The 20,673-nt window shown below is 40.6% G+C and overlaps 1 protein-coding gene across 1 annotated transcript in view; it reads left to right on the forward strand.

Moving 5' to 3' along the window:
* The first annotated feature begins 7 nt into the window (after positions 1-7).
* Positions 8-20,673, forward strand: part of hs3st4 (heparan sulfate (glucosamine) 3-O-sulfotransferase 4) — a 307,731-nt gene continuing 287,065 nt past the window's right edge. Inside the window, exon 1 of the mRNA XM_039775053.1 lies at positions 8-1,353. Coding sequence (XP_039630987.1) covers positions 749-1,353 — 605 coding nt within the window. The 5' untranslated portion in view covers positions 8-748. The remainder of the gene's footprint in view (positions 1,354-20,673) is intronic.

Below are 20,673 nucleotides of genomic sequence, written 5' to 3' on the forward strand. Positions count from 1 at the left end.
CTCACATTGCTGATGCGCCTATGGAGTCTACCAATCAAAAGCAGGCTTCAGGACATCCAGCAACACTCCCAACTAGCGAAGAGAGTCAATGAATATTAATAGAGAAGCCGCACACTTTCATCTGCACAAAGTTAGCGGCTTATCAAAGGAGCGAAGGCTGACAAGCGAGCCAGGCTCACGTTGTTTCGACCATCAGATCTGATGTGGACTCCTCGGATTCCTACGTGGTCCTCGAAGGGACGGGGGTGTTCGGTTATGACACCGCATCTGGGGGATACGTGCGTCTAATGCGGAACGTGCTCTGCACACTACTTCCTGGACTTAAGCAATTACTCGCGTTTTTCCCTTTAAAATGTCAGGACTTCGTCTTTCACGATGTGCCCAATGCCAAGCGAGCTGCTTTTGTGAAAGGAGGCAAGATTGTTACCTTTGTGATCTAAAGGTTCAGCCCTGTAAATTGTGACAAAGGCTTGTCAGGACTAAAGCGAAATATCAGTATTCAAGAATGCGAGCTGTTTCCTTCTAGAAATTTAACGAACTTTCTTTTTTTCCTTTTTCTTTTTTCGTTTTATTTCATTTTGTTTCGATTGCATCTCTTTCTTAAAGAGTGCGCCTTGCCACTACCTTCGGCTTATATCCAACAACGGAAGATTTTGAATATGACAGTTTATTATTGCTAAAGGTCCATGTGAGACTTGAGGTGAAAACATGTCTGGCCATTTCTCCGTGTGGATCACTGCTGTCCGAGATGGCATTTTGGTCCAGCACTCCAGTTTTCACCTCTAAAGTGCCTCGGAAGATTTTATTCATGTTCACCCTCTCGCTCTCTGTCACGTACCTGTTCTACAGCTTGATGAGCTGCTACAACTCGCTTCAGTTCCCCTTGCAAGAGAACTACTTGTACCAAGCGAGGCTGGTGACAGAGGAGTCAACTTTCACTGTACTAAGAGAGAAACTTTATTCCGCCACATCGCAATCTTATTTCGGGGAAGACGCGCTGCGCATCACCACGGAGCAGACCCTGTCTGGATATGCTTTCACCAAAAGCGACGGGAGGGCAGCGGAGTGGGTCAAAACCCAGTTGGCTCCCACTGAAATGATCACGGCGCAGAATGCGCTGTTCGATAGGGAGCACCAAGAGTCGAGCACCACGGACGACGATCTGAACAGGCGAGGGAATAGCACCCCCGATTATGGAGAGAAAAAGCTGCCCCAAGCCATAATAATTGGCGTCAAGAAAGGAGGCACTCGGGCTCTTTTGGAAGCGTTGCGCGTCCACCCCGATGTGCGGGCAGTTGGAGTTGAACCTCATTTTTTTGATCGAAACTACGAGAAAGGATTCGATTGGTACAGGTATGCTTGGTTAATATTTTTCCTCGATGGGCATCGCCAGGCAATTACACCGTTTCTCTTTTAGCCATGAGAAGAAGTGCCGAGAGGCGTGAAGACTTTTGTTGTCACTTTCACGTTCACTTTTATTTTGTCCCGGTTTCTCCTGCCAACGCTGGCTCACCAGTAAGCTGCTTCAGCGGAACAGAGCACTCGCAATCCGCACAAGTGCGCTCATGCCGATCCATAACGGACCAGTATTTCCATAAACAGGGCTCACAAAAAGTCACATCATTACATGTAGTTTCTAACCACGCTAACATTCTCTTTGATGGGGGCTTCCAGGTGTCTGTGCGCAATTCTGGCGCAACCAATGCTGGGAAAGTGCCAAGGTGAAGCCGACACATTGCCGCCGTCCTCTATGGGAAGCCGCCCCGGGACTGAGCATAGGAGCTCTGGGAGCGCCGCCGTTCTGCGTGGATTAATTAACGAATAGGCTGCAAAACTCGCGGAAAAAATAGATAAATACAACTCTCAGGCATTAACACGATAGAAATTACAAAGCGAAGAGCGAGCGAAGGAGTGCTACGGTTAACATTTTCTTTAGACATTACTGCATATGTTTCGGACATAAAAGAACAATCGTACGCTTTTTATTAACAGTTTAGTTAAAAACATTTAGATAAACAGGTGTAATAAACAATTAGGTCGCGATTAAGACAATTTATCGTTGGAGCTGAACATACCGATGCAAAAAAATTAATAAGCTCAGAATTTTAAAGCTTAATGTGTGGGCAGGTACAGCTGTACTGTCACAGTATTTATAAAGGAACATTAGTATTATTTACTTGATAAAGATTCGACCAAATTATATATATATATATATATATATATATATATATATATATATATATATATATATATATATAGATAGATATATAGATAGATAGATAGATAGATAGATAGATAGATAGATAGATAGATAGATAGATAGATAGATATCACGCCTTTTCTGTATTTACCACGGTAAATAAGTCCTCGCTGGACACGCTGTTAGTGTCACACATCTCTGGAAGTGTGTTGGCATCTACTGAATGTACCCGTACAAGCTAAATCCTAAATATGTCAACAGCTACCTCAATTGTGTAGTACGTTCGAATAATATTACCGCGATGCAGCTAATTTTGCAACATGGCATCCTCTAGTGGCCAATTATTGCTTAGAAACGTGGCATTTGTTACATGATCTAAAAATCAAAAATAAAATAAAAAAAAAAACCAGGTATTTTTAACTAAAGGATCGTTTTATAAATTACCACGTCAACAGTCCTTAAAACTACGCGCATGACCTCGAAATAGAATTTACTATGATTGCTTTTTTAAAATATTGAAATCCTCGTTTTTCCTCCCTCTGTAAAACGTATAGGGTCACTTTAAAGTTAAAGAACACACCATAGTACTTAATAAAGATCTGTGCGTTTCACTAAGAGGAGATACTGCTTTATGATACAGAATCCACACCATTCATGTGATATTTCGGTTTTATGTTGTGTGATTTGTATTCTTTGTTTTTAAACAATGATTTAGACAATAGTAATATGTGCATCTATCTATCTATCTATCTATCTATCTATCTATCTATCTATCTATCTATCTATCTATCTATCTATCTATCTATCTATCTATCTATCTATCTATCTATCTATCTATCTATCTATCGATCTGTGTAAAATCTTGCCATCACTTTTAGTGTGAATAAAAATTAACTAATAAGATAGAATTTTGAAGAAGAGAGGACATAGTATGCTCCAGTTAGTGATTTAAAAAATGTAAACCTTTATTGTCAAAAATTAACTGTATACCGAAAAGGAAGTCAACCCTGTGTAAGAGTGAAATGCATAAAACTTTGTTGACTTTGGTCTGCAGTTCTCTGTCTTAATAGCTGTGATGTCAACATCATAGTGAGTATATCACTTGCTGTTCTTATGATGTTTTCAGTTTTAAGCATACATCTTCTCATATTGCATTAATTTAGCAAAAAATTCCAGTAACTGCTCATTTTTCAACATACCTATCTTTAAAATGGCAGATGTTCACCCTTGCATTATGCAATTGTTGCAATCAGGCCCATGAAGTAGTAGTGTACAAAATGTGGTCGTATTTTGTTTAGCTGAAGATGTCATTAGGCATTGAATATAAAAACGCTGAGTGTTGAAATTGCTGTGTGTTTTAGTTCTGAGTGCTTGGATTCTTCATCTCATTTCTGGCAGGGTCAGCAGTGTTTCATTTTTTTTCCTTCAGTACTGGACTGATATGATAAGAGGCTATAGGATCACTTCTTATCTTAATTTATGCCTTTCATAGTCCAGATAATAATTTAAGTGCATAGGTTATTTTTCAAAATGATAAACATACCTAAGGAAAAGAGTCTGAAAGCGTTTCTGCCTGAATAAGTTTAAATAGCAGTTCTTGGTTCTGATGGGGGTTTCTGTGTGTTGTTGTACATTTACTATAATAATTTAAGTGATGCTGATAAATGTGCACCTTTAATCTATCTATCTATCTATCTATCTATCTATCTATCTATCTATCTATCTATCTATCTATCTATCTATCTATCTATCTATCTGTGTCTGTCCGTCCGTCTGTCCGTCTAACCGCCTCTCCTGGACACGCCACCCATAACCTAACCTCTTATTCAATGTATATGGGTGGGATTACTGGATTAGACCATAATTCCAAATCTAGTATTAATGGATTATTTCTAAGCTTTTCACACTAAAGCCACACTTTACTGAATCCAGTAAATGCAACAACCCCCAAAGACTATCCTTCAAGTCTTGCTTTCATTAATGAATTTTTCATGCTGCAATACCTTTAACAATGAAAAACAAAAAGTGTAGAAAAATTTACCATAGCATTATCAAATGTCTAAAACAGGGTTATTGGCCCTTTTGAATTGCTTACTTTTGCATTGCTTACATCCTTCACTGAAGCAATTGTTGACCATTGTTTCAGAAGTAGGGCAACCCGGTGCCATAGTAGTTAGCTCTGCTGCCCCCCAGCTCTGAAATAAAGCTCAGATCGTAGTCTGTGTGTAGTCAGCATGTGTTACCGGTGTGTGTGTGGGTAAGGTTTCCTCTGGGGGCTCTGATTCACACCCTACACCCCAAGGGTTGGCATGTTTGTTTCGTTAATTGTTGACAATAATTTTGGATTTTTCATGGGTGTGCTTTGTAATGGACTGGTTGATTCTGACATTAAACCCGGTGATAGTCTCTAAGTCTGAGATACCCAATTTCAATTATCTGGTTTATGAAATGGATTGTGTGGATGTTCATGCCTTTGAAAATGTTTCCATTAATTTAAAATGGCTCTAAAGGATGTACAGATAAGACTATCTGTAACAGTAATGATAGTTAGCTTCGTTATCAGGCTATTTCTTTTATTCTGCTTTTCCAGTAAACCTCATCAATTTACTCTCAATGCTCTGCTGACAAGGCCCACATTTTGGCTGAAAACCTGTGAGTACTTCTGGAAATGTAAAAATTCACATTACTATGTTCTTGGATCTACAACATTTAACACAATAGTCTTATTTCATGGCTAATTTCACAAGGAATACCATTACCCAGAAATCGAAAACGACCTGCAGCTGTCATAATACTTATCTAATTTATTAAATAAAAAAAGCCTCACTTATCAAAATCTTAGCCAATGCATTTAATCTGTCTACACATATGCGAGTAGAATATGCTTATTTAATTAAATGTGTTTCACAGTATGCCCACTCTTGATTACATTGACAATCTAAGTTTGTAAGCATATGTACTTGTGAGTCTCTCTCATTTCTATGTTGAAGATTTGCAGTATGAAGTCAAATCAAGAGGACTCACTTTTACTGTTTAAATTGGGGGATTGAAGTGTGGGCTGAACTGCTATTTAGTCACCAATACACTCAGTCGGACACAATGTCTACACTGTCACTGGCACATTGTGCTTATCTGTGCGGTAAGACAACGGTACACAATACAGCAATCATTTGTGCTTGAATCAGAGTCGTGGATCACATGAGTGTGCTGGCACATCAGCTCAGAGGCACGCCAGGTGGAAGAGACACCCGCTAACAAAGTGCATTAGTGAGGAAGAAGAGTAGCCTTTCCATCATGGTCACCGACAACAACCAGTAGTCTAATGGCAGGGGTAATGAATGCTCCTCATACTGAGTCGGCACACTGAAGGAGAAACACAACAAACAAAGTTTAGTTCATGTGGGTCACTAGTAGAGAAGAGACATTTTTAATACAAGCACAATCATATTTAAGTTGGTATGCAATTAAAATGTTCATTATTCATTTTGTAATAGTGGGTCAGATTTAAAGATACATCTATCTATCTATCTATCTATCTATCTATCTATCTATCTATCTATCTATCTATCTATCTATCTATCTATCTATCTATCTATCTATCTATCTATCTATCTATCTATCTATGTTGAAGATTTGGGTCATGAAGTTAAAGCTAAAGTCAAAGCAAGAGGAGTTAAAACTCTCTTGTGCTGCTTAAAATCAGGGGATGATTTGTGGGTTTAACTGTAGGCTCAATTGTTTAGTCACCACCACACTCAGTCGGACATGATGTCTACACCGTTACTGGCACATTCTGCTTAAACGTGCTGTAAGACAACACCACACAATACATTAATAATGTGTAGTTGGATAAGAGTCATGGATCAAATGAGTGTGCTAGCATATCACCTCAGTGGCATGGCAGCTGAAACACACACTCGATTACAAAGAACATTAGTGAAAAAGAAGTGTAGTCTTTCCAGCACAATCACTTAACAAAAAGCTGTGAACTAATGGCAGGGGTAATGAATGCTCCTCATACTGAAATGGCACACTAAAGGACAAACACAACAAATGAAGTTTTGTCTGCTTCAAATTTCATGTGAGCTACTAATAGAAAAGATGATTTTATAATACATGTGCTATAGGTTTTAATTTGACATGCAATTCTATATTATCTTCATGATTAATAATAGTGAGTGTCAAATGCAATTAACATCTATCTATCTATCTATCTATCTATCTATCTATCTATCTATCTATCTATCTATCTATCTATCTATCTATCTATCTATCATTTTGATGCCACAAAGAAGGAATGACATTTTTTAGTCCAATTCTGTGCCGTTTGATAAATTCTTATGAAGTGCACTTCTTTGAAGGCTGATGGTTTATATCCTTAAAATGGAATGGTCAAGTGAAGCACATTAGACATGTGTCTCTTGTTCATCTCTCTCTATGTTCCTTACTGTCTTCTAATTATATGAAGATTTCAGTTGATTTATTTGTTTTGATTCATTGCTTTGATTTTACTTTTAATGTACTTGCATTATCAGTAGATACAGTACAGTTTACAGTGCTGTACATGTGTGTGTTCATTTGGTGGTGGGGCAAAACTTCCAGAATTGTACCTTACAGTTTTGTAATTGATATGAAATATCCAAATAAAATAATTAATCAGAAGAGTGATTGTAGAATTTTGTAAGCATGCATGGTATTTACCGCTCTGCATCCTCTGCCTACTTGTAGAAATGATCTAAACATTTCATGAAGTCTCATTTTCAATTTAGCAACACACATTCAGTGCATCACTCAGAAAAGGCACCTACTGTATTAACAAGAAATTGTGAATGGTAGCTTGCGTATTGTGCATAAATAAAAACAGTCTCCTATTCAAAGTCATGGGGGTCCAAAGCCTATCTTCACAGTGCCTGGTGAACGGGGTGCATACTTTCACCTTAGCTATTTCCAAGACGAGCTTCACTGATTTAGACAACAGGAGGTGCAAGGATGGCAACTTTTACATTTTCCACAAATACACATAGTTATTGCATATCTTGCACAGTGCTGTGAGCACAAGTTGACGGATATTTCTATTTATTTTTAACAACATTTGTTGGTTACCGTGTAAAGTAATAAATAGGAATATATCTCTCGCTATCATGGGAGTGAATGACATAATCACTTTACCACAATCATGAAGTTATATTTATTATTGTGAAAAAGGTCTGAGTGATGAATTTTAATTATGAAGGTCTTCTACTCATTTAACTTACTTTTAAAAATCATCTGCTCTTTTGTTAGTTCAATATTTAAAGAAACTATTCATAACTCACCTAGAAGTGATTGTCCATCCCAGGAGACATTTTCACACCTGCTTGATCCTACTATTGGGTTCATTAGTTTCAGTTTGTCTATGTGAAACCCTATACTTGGGGGTGTATGCGTAAATCTCAAGAGGTGCACTCGGTGGACTTAACTAGAATTGCTGTCTGATCTAACACTCATCATAGGGTGTGATAGCTAAACATGAACATATTCGAAAATGGGGGACTTAGGGGTGGAGGGCACTCTCAAATCCCAAGAAAGTGACTTTATGCTCAGGAGCTTTTGGGGCAGCCATGCTAATCACTGCACCACCTGAGAAATTTCTCATGTCCTTTATTTAGGAGCAAACATCAATGCATTGCCTTATATATATATATATATATATCCTCTTTAATAAAACCCCTGTGTGCATCCAGGTGTCCGTGTGTGTGTGTCTTCTGGTGAAATGCGCATGCGCGGGGCCACATGGCACGTGTTCAGTCTCTTTCTGTGCATTTCCTGTGTGTGCAGAGAGAGAGACACACACACAGGTGCATGCGCGCGAAAGACAGACAGACATGCAGGCCCGCCCGAGAGACAGACACGCAGACCCGCGCGAGAGACAGACACCCACGCACGCACGCGTGCACGAGACACACTCACACACACACACAGGCAGGCCCGCATGAGGGACAGACATGCACGCAGGCCTGCCACAGAGACTGACACGTATGCACGCACACACACAGGCGCGCGCGTGCATTGTTGCAATGTTACTTTTCTTGGTTGTTTATTAAATTACGGATTTTTCAAATGTTCATTTTTTTCCCTGTGCTTAAAACTCATTAAAAAAGGTGTTTTTAGTGAGTGGGTTGTAAGGCTATAGCGCGAACTCTTGCAGTGTTAGTTTTCTCTGTTGTTCAAGATTTTCTTAGTGTTATTCAATGTTTTTATATTTAGTTTACTATTACACGGTGCATTCAATGGTATAATTAACTATATTTGTGCTTAAAATCTTAAAAAATATATATTTACATACAGTTCATGCGGTATGGAACGGAATAATTGTATTTACACACAATCCTATGGGGGAAATTACTTCGATTCCACCGAGGTTCCATTGTATTACTGTCCGCCAAAATTACAGGCATTTCACGGAAATACAAACCAGTATTACTGAGAGAGAAAATTAAAGGCACACAATACAGTGACGCATATTACAGCCACATACAAGGTCCCTTGCCATTTAATATAGACTGTTCATACAAATGTTTATGCACTACTGTTCTAGCACCCGTTATTGTAACGGGCTTAATGTCTAGTATATATAGTATATACATATATATATAAATATATATATATATATATATATATATATATATATATATATATAAGGCAATATATATATATATATATATTTGTGCTTCTTTCAATCTCTCTCTCTCTCTCTCTCTCTCTCTCTCTCTCTATATATATATATATATATATCTTATATAAAAACATCTATGCGTGGAAGTGTGTGTGTCTGTCTGCCTGGCCCGGAAGTGAGAGGATACAGCATGATGCTCAAACAGCCAGCAAAGGCCCAAAGTTAATGAGTCAGAAGAAGAAAGGAGGATGAGGCTACGGCATGAAGCTGAAAGAAAACGACTCTGTCACCAAAGTGAAACCAGCAAAGAAAGAAAAACAAGACAGAATTTTGCTTAGCTGCTGATAGACAAAGGGGGGCGAGCATATCGGCAAAACAAAACCGCTGACTGTGAATTTCAATGTTTTTTTGATGATTTCAATAGTTTCTAGGAGCCCGGGCATTTTACAGAACAGGTTTACACGGTTGGTATATATATATTGTAACAAGAAGAGACTCGAGGCAGGGCAAGGTTTGGGGCAGCCACCCGTATAATGCGGTTTCCTGGCTGCAAAAGCAAATGATTCATGTAGTCAAGTTTACACGACAGAGTCCAAAACAGAACTTCCTCCCAGAGCAAAGGTGGGAGGCTTTATAGGACGTTGGGCGGAAGTGACGTCGTCCTCGGGGCCAGGACCGAAAGTGATGTTGTCCTCGGGGCCGGGACCAGAAAAGACCTGTAGGGAACTTAGAAAGAGCATCAGTGTACCCCGGGGGCAGATGTAAAATCAGTCCTTTCTAAGCCCTTCAGCTGCATCCTATGCACACGTGTGTGACAATATATATATATATATATATATATATATATATATATATATATATATATATATATATATATATATATATATATATATATATATATATATATATATATATTGTCACAAAAGCCACAAAGAGCCATATCAAGGTTTGGGGCAGCCACCCGTATATTTGGTTTCCTGGCTGCAAATTGTAGTTTAAATGATAGCACTGATGTGCACAAAACCGAGTCCAAAACAGAACTGAGGGAATAGTGAAAAGGTGGAGGCTTTTATAGGAGGAGACAGGAAGTGAAGTCAAAGGGGTCAGGCCATAGGTTCGGTCCCGGAAGTGATGTCAAGAGGGCCAGGTGGAATTTCCCGTGAATGGTCTGCAGGCAAGGGAGAAAAAGAGTCAGTGCACTCTGCCACATCCCAGTATGTCTCGGAACTCCCTTACTCAAGCCCTTTAGCTGCCTCCCATGTGCACGTGTGTGACAAGATATATATACATATTATATATATACTGTATACAGAGAGAGAGAGAGAGAGCCGAGAGGTACCTGTCAAAGGCAGGTAATAGAATACTTAAACTATATTTGCTATCTTTTGCTTAACATGTACCTTCAGCTCCTTTCCTCTGTATCCGCATGTCTGAATTTCTCGACTGCATTCCAATAAAGTCTACTTCTCCGACTCAGTCTTTATTTTCGAGGAGTCTTTCTTGTCTCCCATCTGGTTTTATATTTGCCATCTCTGAAGACGACTTTCTCAGCGCCTCTGCTATGCCTTTACTCCTCCTCGTGCGCCTCACACTTGCACTTCCTCTTTCATCGCATCAGCAAAGCCAAACTGACCAATCACATAGCTTAGTGGGACTGGTAGACAAATCTTGGTGTTTTATTATATAGTAGAGAGTGATAAAATGCCAAAAATTCACAACAGAGTTGGGGACCCAGCTGAAGATTCCCCATTTATTTAGTTGCTTTGAAAGTAGAGGACGTTAACCTGAGTCCAAATGAGGAGTTATAGGAGAGGCACTCTTTGTGACTGCTGTCAGTCTTCTGAAGCGAAAGGCGGAAGGGCAGCAACAGACGGTATGTCAGTTGGAATTGGGTGGGACCAACTTTTAGGTAACGGAAATGTTAATTGTTACTATAAACAATGCCGGCTGTGTTACAGAAACATGGTCTCCATACGACACTTACAATGCTCATGGGCACGATAACATAATGTATATTTATATTTATAGTGTGTATCTATGTAGTGGAACCCTGGGACACTCACAAGCCACCTCCATGCCAAAGAAGAACTTGTGAAAGTCAAAAATCCAAAATAATAGGAGTTTTACCATATATATATATATATATATATATATATATATATATATATATATATATATATATATATATATATATATATATATATATATCTGGTTCATGTTTTCTTCATACTTTATATTCCCTTTATTAGCTGCTCATCATGTGCTGAGGTTTTGTTCCATTGCAGTAACAGACTAACAGATGCACTATACATACTGTAAGTTATTCCTATTCTGCAGTGTCATTGGTGCTTAACAAGTCTTCTTAAGACCACACAGGACATTTGTTAAGGTCTCAGTGTGTGGCATCAAGTGTCATACAGACATACTACAGGCAGTCCCTACTCTAAGGTGCCATCGCCGCTTTATTGAAGACTAAGCAAAGCCTTTGTTCAGGTCTTGTAACACAGTAGTAAGTCACTAATGGATGCTCTATAGGAAGCCCTTATCCTGAAGTGTCATTGGTCGCTTTAAAATCTTAGATGAAGATGAAGAAGCACAGGCTATAAAGTGAGCATTCTGTTGTTGCGTTTAATCCGCTTGGCATTTGCTTGTGCCATCAGCTGCAGATCTGATTAGTCCTAAGGCATTGACATGAGATAAAAGTATTCCATTATGCTGATGTACTGCTTTATATATCTGATCCAGGCTCCTTACTTACCCATGTGTTAAATATTAGACCTTACTTGTGAGAAATGTCTCCAGGCTCCTGCTTTGCTCACCCTCAGATTCTAATGACAGCGTCTGCTGCAGCATTTCTGGATAAGGATTTTCATTTAACCGTCAGCATTGTGCTCATTGTAAAACCCCTGCCACTATTAGGCCTGTTTGGGGTAAACTGTTGTAGGATTTGTTCTGACAAATGTGTTGTAAGATTTTTCTAGTAGGGAAGACAGACATTTTGAGGTAAGGACGTTGCAATCACTAGTCATGGCTCTGGGGAGTGATGATGTGTTACATGTTGATTAGCATGTGCAAGTAAGAATTTCTTGTGCACGTGACAATGATGAGCCCATAAATACTATAATGTGGCAGTGAGTGACTAACAGATGCTCTATCGGTTACTCGTATTGTCCGTCAGTACCTGACTAAATGTTACACTGCATGTATCCGTGTTTTAAAGGGTCATTGGTGCGTTCTAAGTTCTATTAAGAGCAAGCTGAACAGTTAGTTAAGGCCGTGTAACTGAATACACTACAGGTAGTCCCAGTTTGAAAAGTGATTTATAAGTCTGACTTTGGACGGAATCAAAGCTTTCTTCAACCTTTATACATGGCCTATAAAAAATTTACCCCTTGTCTCCAACTTTTCACATTTTGTTTTATACAAGATGGAATCACAGTGGATTTCATTTTGTTTTATTTAACGCTGATCAATAGACAAAGCTCTTTATTATCAAAATGGTCTTCATGAAACAGCATTATGTGACTAATAGATAGTCCACATTCTAAGATCTTGTTGTCTATTCCCTAACCCTCCATTCCTACTTTTTCTATGGTATTCCCAGGGTCAGCCTGATCCCCTTTTCCTATTTAAGTGCTATTCCTATTCCTGTGTTTAGGAATCTTTTCCCACTATGTAATAAAATGTGACACACTGTAAAGCTTTTGGTGAGATTTTCGGGCTAATTAAAGACATTCTTGACAACACTTAACACACCTAAACTGTAGCACAGTTTTTGGTGAGAAGTTAAAAAATAAATAATAAAGTTATTAGCCTGAAATGATGAAGAGGAAAGTACCTGAATGGAAGTGCAACTTAAAGGCAGCAGATCTGATATGCTGTGTGCGGGCAGCGTCTATTAGGCAACATTCTCACTTGTAATAGATGCTTTCAACTTCAGGGCTCTGCAGCGGTGCGCGCCATCAAATGTGATCTACACCAAAATAGCAAACTGTGAACTGCTAATGGAATGGCTGCCGAAATGACAGTGGAAAGGTGAGAGATGAACACGCTGCGCCAGGCGGGACTCAGGTGCAGGGATAATTCGAGGGGGCATTGCTGTACTCAAAGCAGAAAGAGCACAGGCCTTTTCAAAGCCTTTTTGTTTGCTCATATAACACAAGTTGTATTAAATCATCTTTTAGAGGATACGAGCCGGGATTGATTCGTTGCAGTGACATTTCAATGCCCCATATTTAGGCAACAATTTGAGGAGAAACAGGCCAGAGATAAACAGGTTTGCATTTTAGAGTGCGCCGATCAGGGATGTAGGTATTTGTCATTATCCAAAAAGCCTGGCGACCCAAATAAGCCTCCTCCTGTTGCTGTGTTTGGACACTTTGCATTATTGGTAGGTGGGCTGGAACCCTGCCCAGGGTTTGTTTCCTGCTTTGCACCCTGTGTTGGCTGGGATTGGCTCCAGCAGACCCCCGTGACCCTGTTGTTAGGATATAGCGGGTTGGATAATGGATGGATGGATGGATGTATTATTGGTACTGTTTGATATGCAAAAAAAAATCCTTTAGAATAGAAGTTTAAGAAGTGAGAAGAACTCCTTTATTTAGGTCAAATTGAACTATTTGCTCCTGGGCCTTTTCTAGCGCAGTCTCCCCCCGACCCAAGGCACATCCTTGTTTTTAGTAGTAGCTCTATTGATAACCTCAGGTGAGGAACACCTGAAGGGTTTTGCAAGCTCATTTTATCCACCCATTTTCTTCAGGGTCACAAGGAGAGGATGCCTAGGAATGAATCAACATACAGGATGTCAAATCTCATCTTATACTCAGAGAGAGAGAGAGCGCGGTTGAGAGTCTGTTCTGATAGCACGTTACCGCACCCACCATACGACAAACCACCTGGATTGGGCCCGGAACACAGCGGGTGACACCTCAGCACCACACTGGGACAGTGGGAGGATTCTTATACAGTGGCTGGAGAGCCACCAACCCCTAAGCTTTCAATGAAAACTGAAGGACCTACTTGCAGGGCTGGATGCAGATTAACGTCATACCCAGGACAAAGCAATTGCACGTTAAGGGCCTTGCTTGAGGTTTCAATGGAGTAGAGTCACTTCTGGAGTTAATAGGATTCAAGCCAGCAACCTTCTGATCGCTCTAGGCCTCAGAGCCATCACTCCGCCCAGCTGATGCGCCATTGTGATGGTGTGGATCGGCTCCATGCTCCCACTTCTGTTTGGGAGCCTCTTGAACCCTCCACTGTCGATATTTGTAACTGAGATGAGCTGGGCAAATGAGGACATACACATGCAGCAAGGGGTAGGTGCAAAAATGAATAGTGCTTTTGTTTAATATCAATCAAAATCTAAGTGTTCAAAAGAGCAGTTCATGCATCCATAAATAATTAATCTATAAAAACAGTGATCAATAATGGAGGTTAAAACTAGTCCATCAATAATCCATTAAAAACGAGGTTAAAAACACAGGCTGGAATGTGCCCCTGGTGCATTCCTCTAAAACTGACGCCTCCTCTGCTTACCCTGCACGGGACCTTGCAGCAGAGGAGATGCCTAACCGACAGGCACATCAACCTTCTCCGCCAGGATCACGTCACTGCTCTCCATGACTCTCGACAGGGCACCGCATTGAAACCTCATTGCTCCTAAGCTCAGGTCCCTGCAGCCATTTATAGCCCTGGCAGAGCCTCCCCATCTCCCGTTGCTCCTCCTCGGTCTTATTCAATGAGTTTCACTATTGGGTCAGTCTTGTTCCTTAAGCTGCTCAGTATAATCAATCTACTTCAGCCCTTCTCCATCGGTGTCACTCTCCCCCAAGGGGCTCTCCTCCCAGTTGCCTGCCTCCTCTCTTTCCCCTTTCTGCCATTTTCTTCCATACTTTAACCTCCGTCTCTGTTTTCCTTCCCTTTTTTTTCCAGCCTCGCCTCTCTGCTTTTTATCGCTCCTATAGAACTGGGTGCAGGTGTGACCAGCCACTAACTCTAAGGCATAACTAAGGCCACCTCTGCATCTCTATATGACCCGATCAGCCAAATACCCCAATTAGCCACGGAGCTAAACGTGCCTGGAACACCCGCACCCAATTGGAGGCCCATCCACAGATATTTATTTGAAATATTCCCACCATCACGGACCACTTGTCACAACCATTCACAGTTGGTTCTGTCAGGGAAGGCTCTGGCCTCTTACAATCCTGAGTTGGAGAATCTTATTGTCGTATTCTACAATAGCAGACATTTTAAAGTTTAATTATTAACCTCCTTAGGGTTATGCGTATCCTGGAAAAACAAGCTAAAACATTGAATTTTTTTCAACAAGAACAAATGATATGTAACAGAAATATGTAAACATCAAAAGTCAATATAAATACATTAGGATGTCTGTTGTCCACTGCTGTATTGATACCGATTTAATACACGTCCTTTGTGTGTGTCCATCGCTCAGCCTGATGTCTCAATTTGGGAGAGTTGAAGTATGTTTCTTGGTGCACTTTTCTTATATTTTTTCAGTTGCTTGCACAGGTGATGGTAGAAGGTCAGGGCCTGATCCACACGATGGACGCACCTCTTGTGTTATTGTCGTCTACCTCATTATAAGGCTTAGTGACGTCCATGTTTTCCCCGACCCTAACATTAACAGTGGCTGCTTTCTGAGCAGGGCTTTAGAGTTCATACCCTGAGATTGTGCATTCTAATCCATTACTGACATTGTGTAACTATGAGCAAGTCAAACTAAAGAAATGTAACCAATTGTATTTCAAGTATTGTAAGCGCCCTTGGAAAACATCGTCAGCCAAGTAGGTTGTGTCCTGCAGAGGGTGCTCCAGCTCCCCAAACCCAGCATAAATAGACACAAGGCACAAGTTCAGCAACAAACACAGGTTTTTATTCAGCTGTGGGAATCGCTTTCCAATTGTTTCCCACCAATGTATGGTACAACAGGCACCAATCACAAATAAAGCAGCACACAGCACCTCTCTTCTCTCTGCCTCCTACTGCCTCCACTCCTCCTTCAGCAAGCTTCATCATCCTCTTCCTCCTGATTCTGGATTCTTGAATGAAGTGAGGCGGTCCCTAGGAACACTTCAGATGGCCCATTGGCATTATCTGGAAGTACTCCCGGGTGTGGTGGAAGACCAAAGCAGGGCTCTGCAGCTCCCCCTGGCAGCCCAGACAAAACCCAACAGGAACTGCTGCAACACATGGGGGCTGCCATCTAACGCTATGGGGGAGATAATGCCCTGAGCACACGCTCTCCCCTGGTCCTTACATTACAGAGGCATCCTCCATAAGGTAAATGACGCTGGACAGGTCATGTAGTGTGACATGGCCTTAATGATATATAGGGTAGTCCAGATCTAAATATGCAATTTTCATTACGCTATAACTTGTTAAGTTTATTACATAGAAAATCACCTGAAAACAATCGAAAAGTGTGCGAACTGACGACATGTAGAATCGTCTTCGTGCCGAACTGGAATCGTCCCGCATAAATCAAAGTCATCCAGACGATCTGGATCTGCATAATTAGATCTGGACCACCCTGTAGAAGGAGTAACCTACTCAGGATTTGAATCCAGTCTTCTAAATACGATTTCAAACATCTGTAATGGACCACACATTGATGGCAACACAATGTTAAAAGCATTTCGTAACTTTGACGGTTCTTTAGTTTTTTCAGTATACTCCTAAAATATCAGGGACACAGGGAATTTGAATCAGCAGCCTTGTGCTTTAAAGAATGGCACACTAGACACTATACATCTATTAGTAAATCTTCTCAGCCACTTCTGGGCTCTGGGGTGGAAGGTGGGGTGGCAGGTGTGGTGGTTGTGTATCTCTGACTGCAGAGGTAAAAGTCAACAACAAAAATCAGATGAGACACCAGTTTATCACAAGACACGGTGATCAACCTGAATTTTGTGACTTTGGGATCCATCTATCCATTCATTCATTTTCTCAATTCCCTTATCCATCGCAGGATCACAGGGAAGCCAGAACCCATCCAAACATGCATCAGGCGCAAGGCAGGAATAATTCCTGTACAGGGTGACAACCCATCCCAAAGTGAATACACACGTCTATGGGACCAGCATGGGGAGAACATGCAGACAAAATACAGGGAGCTCCCAAGACTCAAACCCTGGTTTCCTTGTTACCCGTTGTGGATCTGAATCAGGGTCACTGTAAGTGTGAGTCAGGAACACAAAGTGCTGTGCCAGCCTAAGATGAAGATGAGTAAGTGCGTGCACACTGTCAGCTGAAAGATATTGTCACAATAAGACACGGGAAACATCAAAGGTTTGGGGCAGCCACCCGTATAATATCCCTAGCAGCAAAATGGGTATTTTCTTAGTGAGTTGTCCAAAACAGAACTGATTTGATTTTGGTAAAATGGCGGTTTTAAAGGCCATGACCGGAAGTGAGGTCAACTGGGCCGGAACTGGCAGTGATGTCGTTGAGACCAGAAGTGACGCCAGCCGGAGCGCCGGTACTGGAAGTGGTGTCTTTCATTGCCAGAAGTGACTTCATCCATGGCGCCGGTACGGGAAGTGACATCATCAGTGGGATTTCCCGAGGATAGTCTGCAGAGGACAGAAAGAGAAAGTTAGTGCAGTTCTCCACCCCCTGTTCTGGCATGGTTCGACTATTATTTAAGCCCTCTAGCTGCCTCCCATGCGCACATATTTGACAATATCAAAAAGAAAGGGAATGAGAGGAATTGAGGAATGAGAAAACACAAGAGCAGGCATTAAATACTATAAAACCAAAATGTACAATAAGAGAAAGCACAAAATATCTTGCAAGCTCATCCAGATTATTGCTTGGCACAAAGCCTTCCAGATGCTTTAGCAGAAAATTGACTGTACATGTCCAGTTTAGACTTATGGCGTCACAAGGTTGTAAAGTGGGGATCCACACTTATATGGGACAAACCCTTTGGAATACGAGATGAAACCTGGAGAGATACCTACTGTACAAACCTACTCCAAGGGCTGAGCTTTGAACCCAGGACCATCGAGCTGTGCGGCCAATGTGACACCATAACACATTCAGAGCCCCAATTCACAGCCTCCCAATCCAGGCTACGTAACACTTGTGTGCCGCAGCCGTAGCCTTGTTTTACTTACTGAAAATGACAAGAGCCGACCCTCTAGAAAAAATACAGCGTGATTTATGTCACATTATTTATTTATTTGAAAGAGCCTTAAAGGTTTCTCATCCTTTACCTTCTTTTTTTTTTTCTTCTTCTCTCTTTTATTTGAAGACGACTTGTGTGCTTTCTGCTCTTCAGAGATTACTCGGCACACAGTTCAGTTTGCTTTTCCCAGAGTGCTTCGTGCCCTTGCTGTTCAGGAATTTAGAATTACCCACATGAGCTGGTGGGTTTTCTTTCTTCCCACATTTCATGCTAGAAAAATTACATTTCAGGGCCGGTTGTTTTATTATTATTATTATTATTATTCATATCAAATAGTCATTTTCAAATTTATTATTTTTACACTTTTTTTTATACTTTTTATAAGAGTGTCATCGCTTATCCACCTCCATTGAACTGCCAGAATGATTCTCAGATATACCACTTTATTTTATTATAAGAATAAAAGGTTGTCCTGTTACTTTTTGCAAATGCGCATTGCTTTCGACGAGACTAGTTGGTGTATGTTGTCATTTTCTTTTTTTAATGCCCTTTTAATTAGCTGTGCAGAATTTAAGAAGAGAAGAACGTTCAGTCAAATAATCCTGCTCATGAAACGTAGGAGGATTTTGTCATGAGGGCACGACCAGGGAGTCGGTGGTGTATTAGTGATGTGCCAGGGAGCCTCTCAAATGAGTCCCCTTAATGGTGATGAGGTGTAGGTGGTACACCAATAAATACTTAGGGGTCCGTTTGAATAGTAGAATGGATTAAGTAGATTGAGTGCCCAGTACAATCCTGAGCAAGGCCTTCTGTTTAGGGGGTAAGCTGAATGCTAATCTTTCTGTGCTGAGGGTCCTTATGGTCAGTTGACTCCTCTGCTTGCTTCATTATGTTTTAAATGATTGACTGACTTCATAACAGAATTTAATAAGAGATAGCAAAATACATAAAAAATAAATAAAAAGTAACCGAGAGTCACCCTTACGAGTGAATTTTAGATGGATGTCCTTTATTACATCAGACCTGATGGGGACTGCCATGTGTACGGCTCAGTGTACTATGAGAAGACTGTCTGATCTATCAAAGCAGTGTCTTAAATAAGTTTGATTCATTTGCATAATGCACTTAAGAATCATTTCAGTTTACACCAATCAGCATACAGATAAATGGTACACTCTACTAACTTGCCTATGTCTTAATATTATCTAAAGGTCCCAAAATAATTAAACAGATAATATAATCTTTGGCAAATATCTGGTTCATCGAGTAGAACTTCTTACATGTCAATTATTATAAAGAACAAAATTAATAGTTTTAATTTGTCATTATCTCATCATTTCCTTGGTAACTGTTCTGGGTACAAATGTAATAGAATGTCTCAGTTAAATTGGCAGTTATAGTTAGAGGCAATTTACAGATTCATACAGAAAGTTTTACCCCAACATAAGCAACCCATATTATTAAACACTGCACCACTATAATTGGATAAGTGGATACTGGGCTGAAAGGTGGTAAAAACGTGACGCCCAGGTTACCCACAGCTGACATCACTCTTTCTTAATCACGGATATCAATAGACATGAATGGGATGGTTAGGGCAGTAAGGACACATAAACAACAAAACAGTGCATAGTACTCAAATCAGCAGTGTGTAGTGCAATTCTTCCATAAATAAATAAGGCAATGAGTAATTTGATAAAAATAGTGGAAGGTAAAGGATAAAACCATCCAATAAATAATCCATCTGTATTATTAAATTCAGGACTTAAACCACGAACAGGATCCTCCTCACTTGTCACGTCCCAATGCTCCATCACTTGTCTCCCCCCGCTCACCCACCCAAGTCTACTCAGTTGGGCTGAGACTCCCAGCAGTGGCAGTCAGCCTGCTCTTGGCTCTGGTTCCTGACTACCAGTATCAAGCTTGGCTCCCGCATCCCACCACCTCCCTTCAGCATCCACAGGCACCCAGGAGTCCATGATCTCTCATGCTTTGACTGCTCAGCATTGTTAATCCCCCCGGGAGCACCGCTCCCCTGCAGGGCTAATCCTACTGCAGTGCCTCCTCATCATGGAATGATCTGATCATCCAATCCTGCTATCTTTCTCTCAATTATTCTTCTTTCAGTTCTTCTCACTCCATCTTTCTCTTAGACCCCTAATATCACCATTGAGTGTAAGCGCACAAAACGACCTGCAGGGTGTCAATGAGGAAACTGGCCTAACCGATCGCACCTTCATGTGTACACAAGATTAGCTAATTTCCTCATCAACTGCTCCGTGACCTCACACATTTATTTAAAAACACTGCACTGCCATGGACTCTTTGTGCTTTACCACAACAGGCAAAATTTGTGTTGATCATTCAAAATGGAGGACAAACCAGAAAGGCAAACAATCGTGCACTTAAGCCAAATTGCTAGCCAGAATTAGGAAGCCAAAATAACACAGCAGAAGTCGATAAACTTGGATTTTCTTTGGACATGCACCAATTTGCAAGACATTTTTGTTTTACCTACAGTCTTAGACACTGTGTCCTGTGCAACACCATCTTAAATATTTATACATAGGATGAAAAACATAACTGACAAGGGTAAAATATTCAAGTCAAGTCAAGTTGGGGAGCATGCACTGGTACAGTTTGTTGCCGCACCCACTACACGAC

Source organism: Polypterus senegalus, chromosome 13, assembly GCF_016835505.1.
Source record: "Polypterus senegalus isolate Bchr_013 chromosome 13, ASM1683550v1, whole genome shotgun sequence".
NCBI classification, from domain to species: Eukaryota; Metazoa; Chordata; class Cladistia; order Polypteriformes; family Polypteridae; genus Polypterus; species Polypterus senegalus.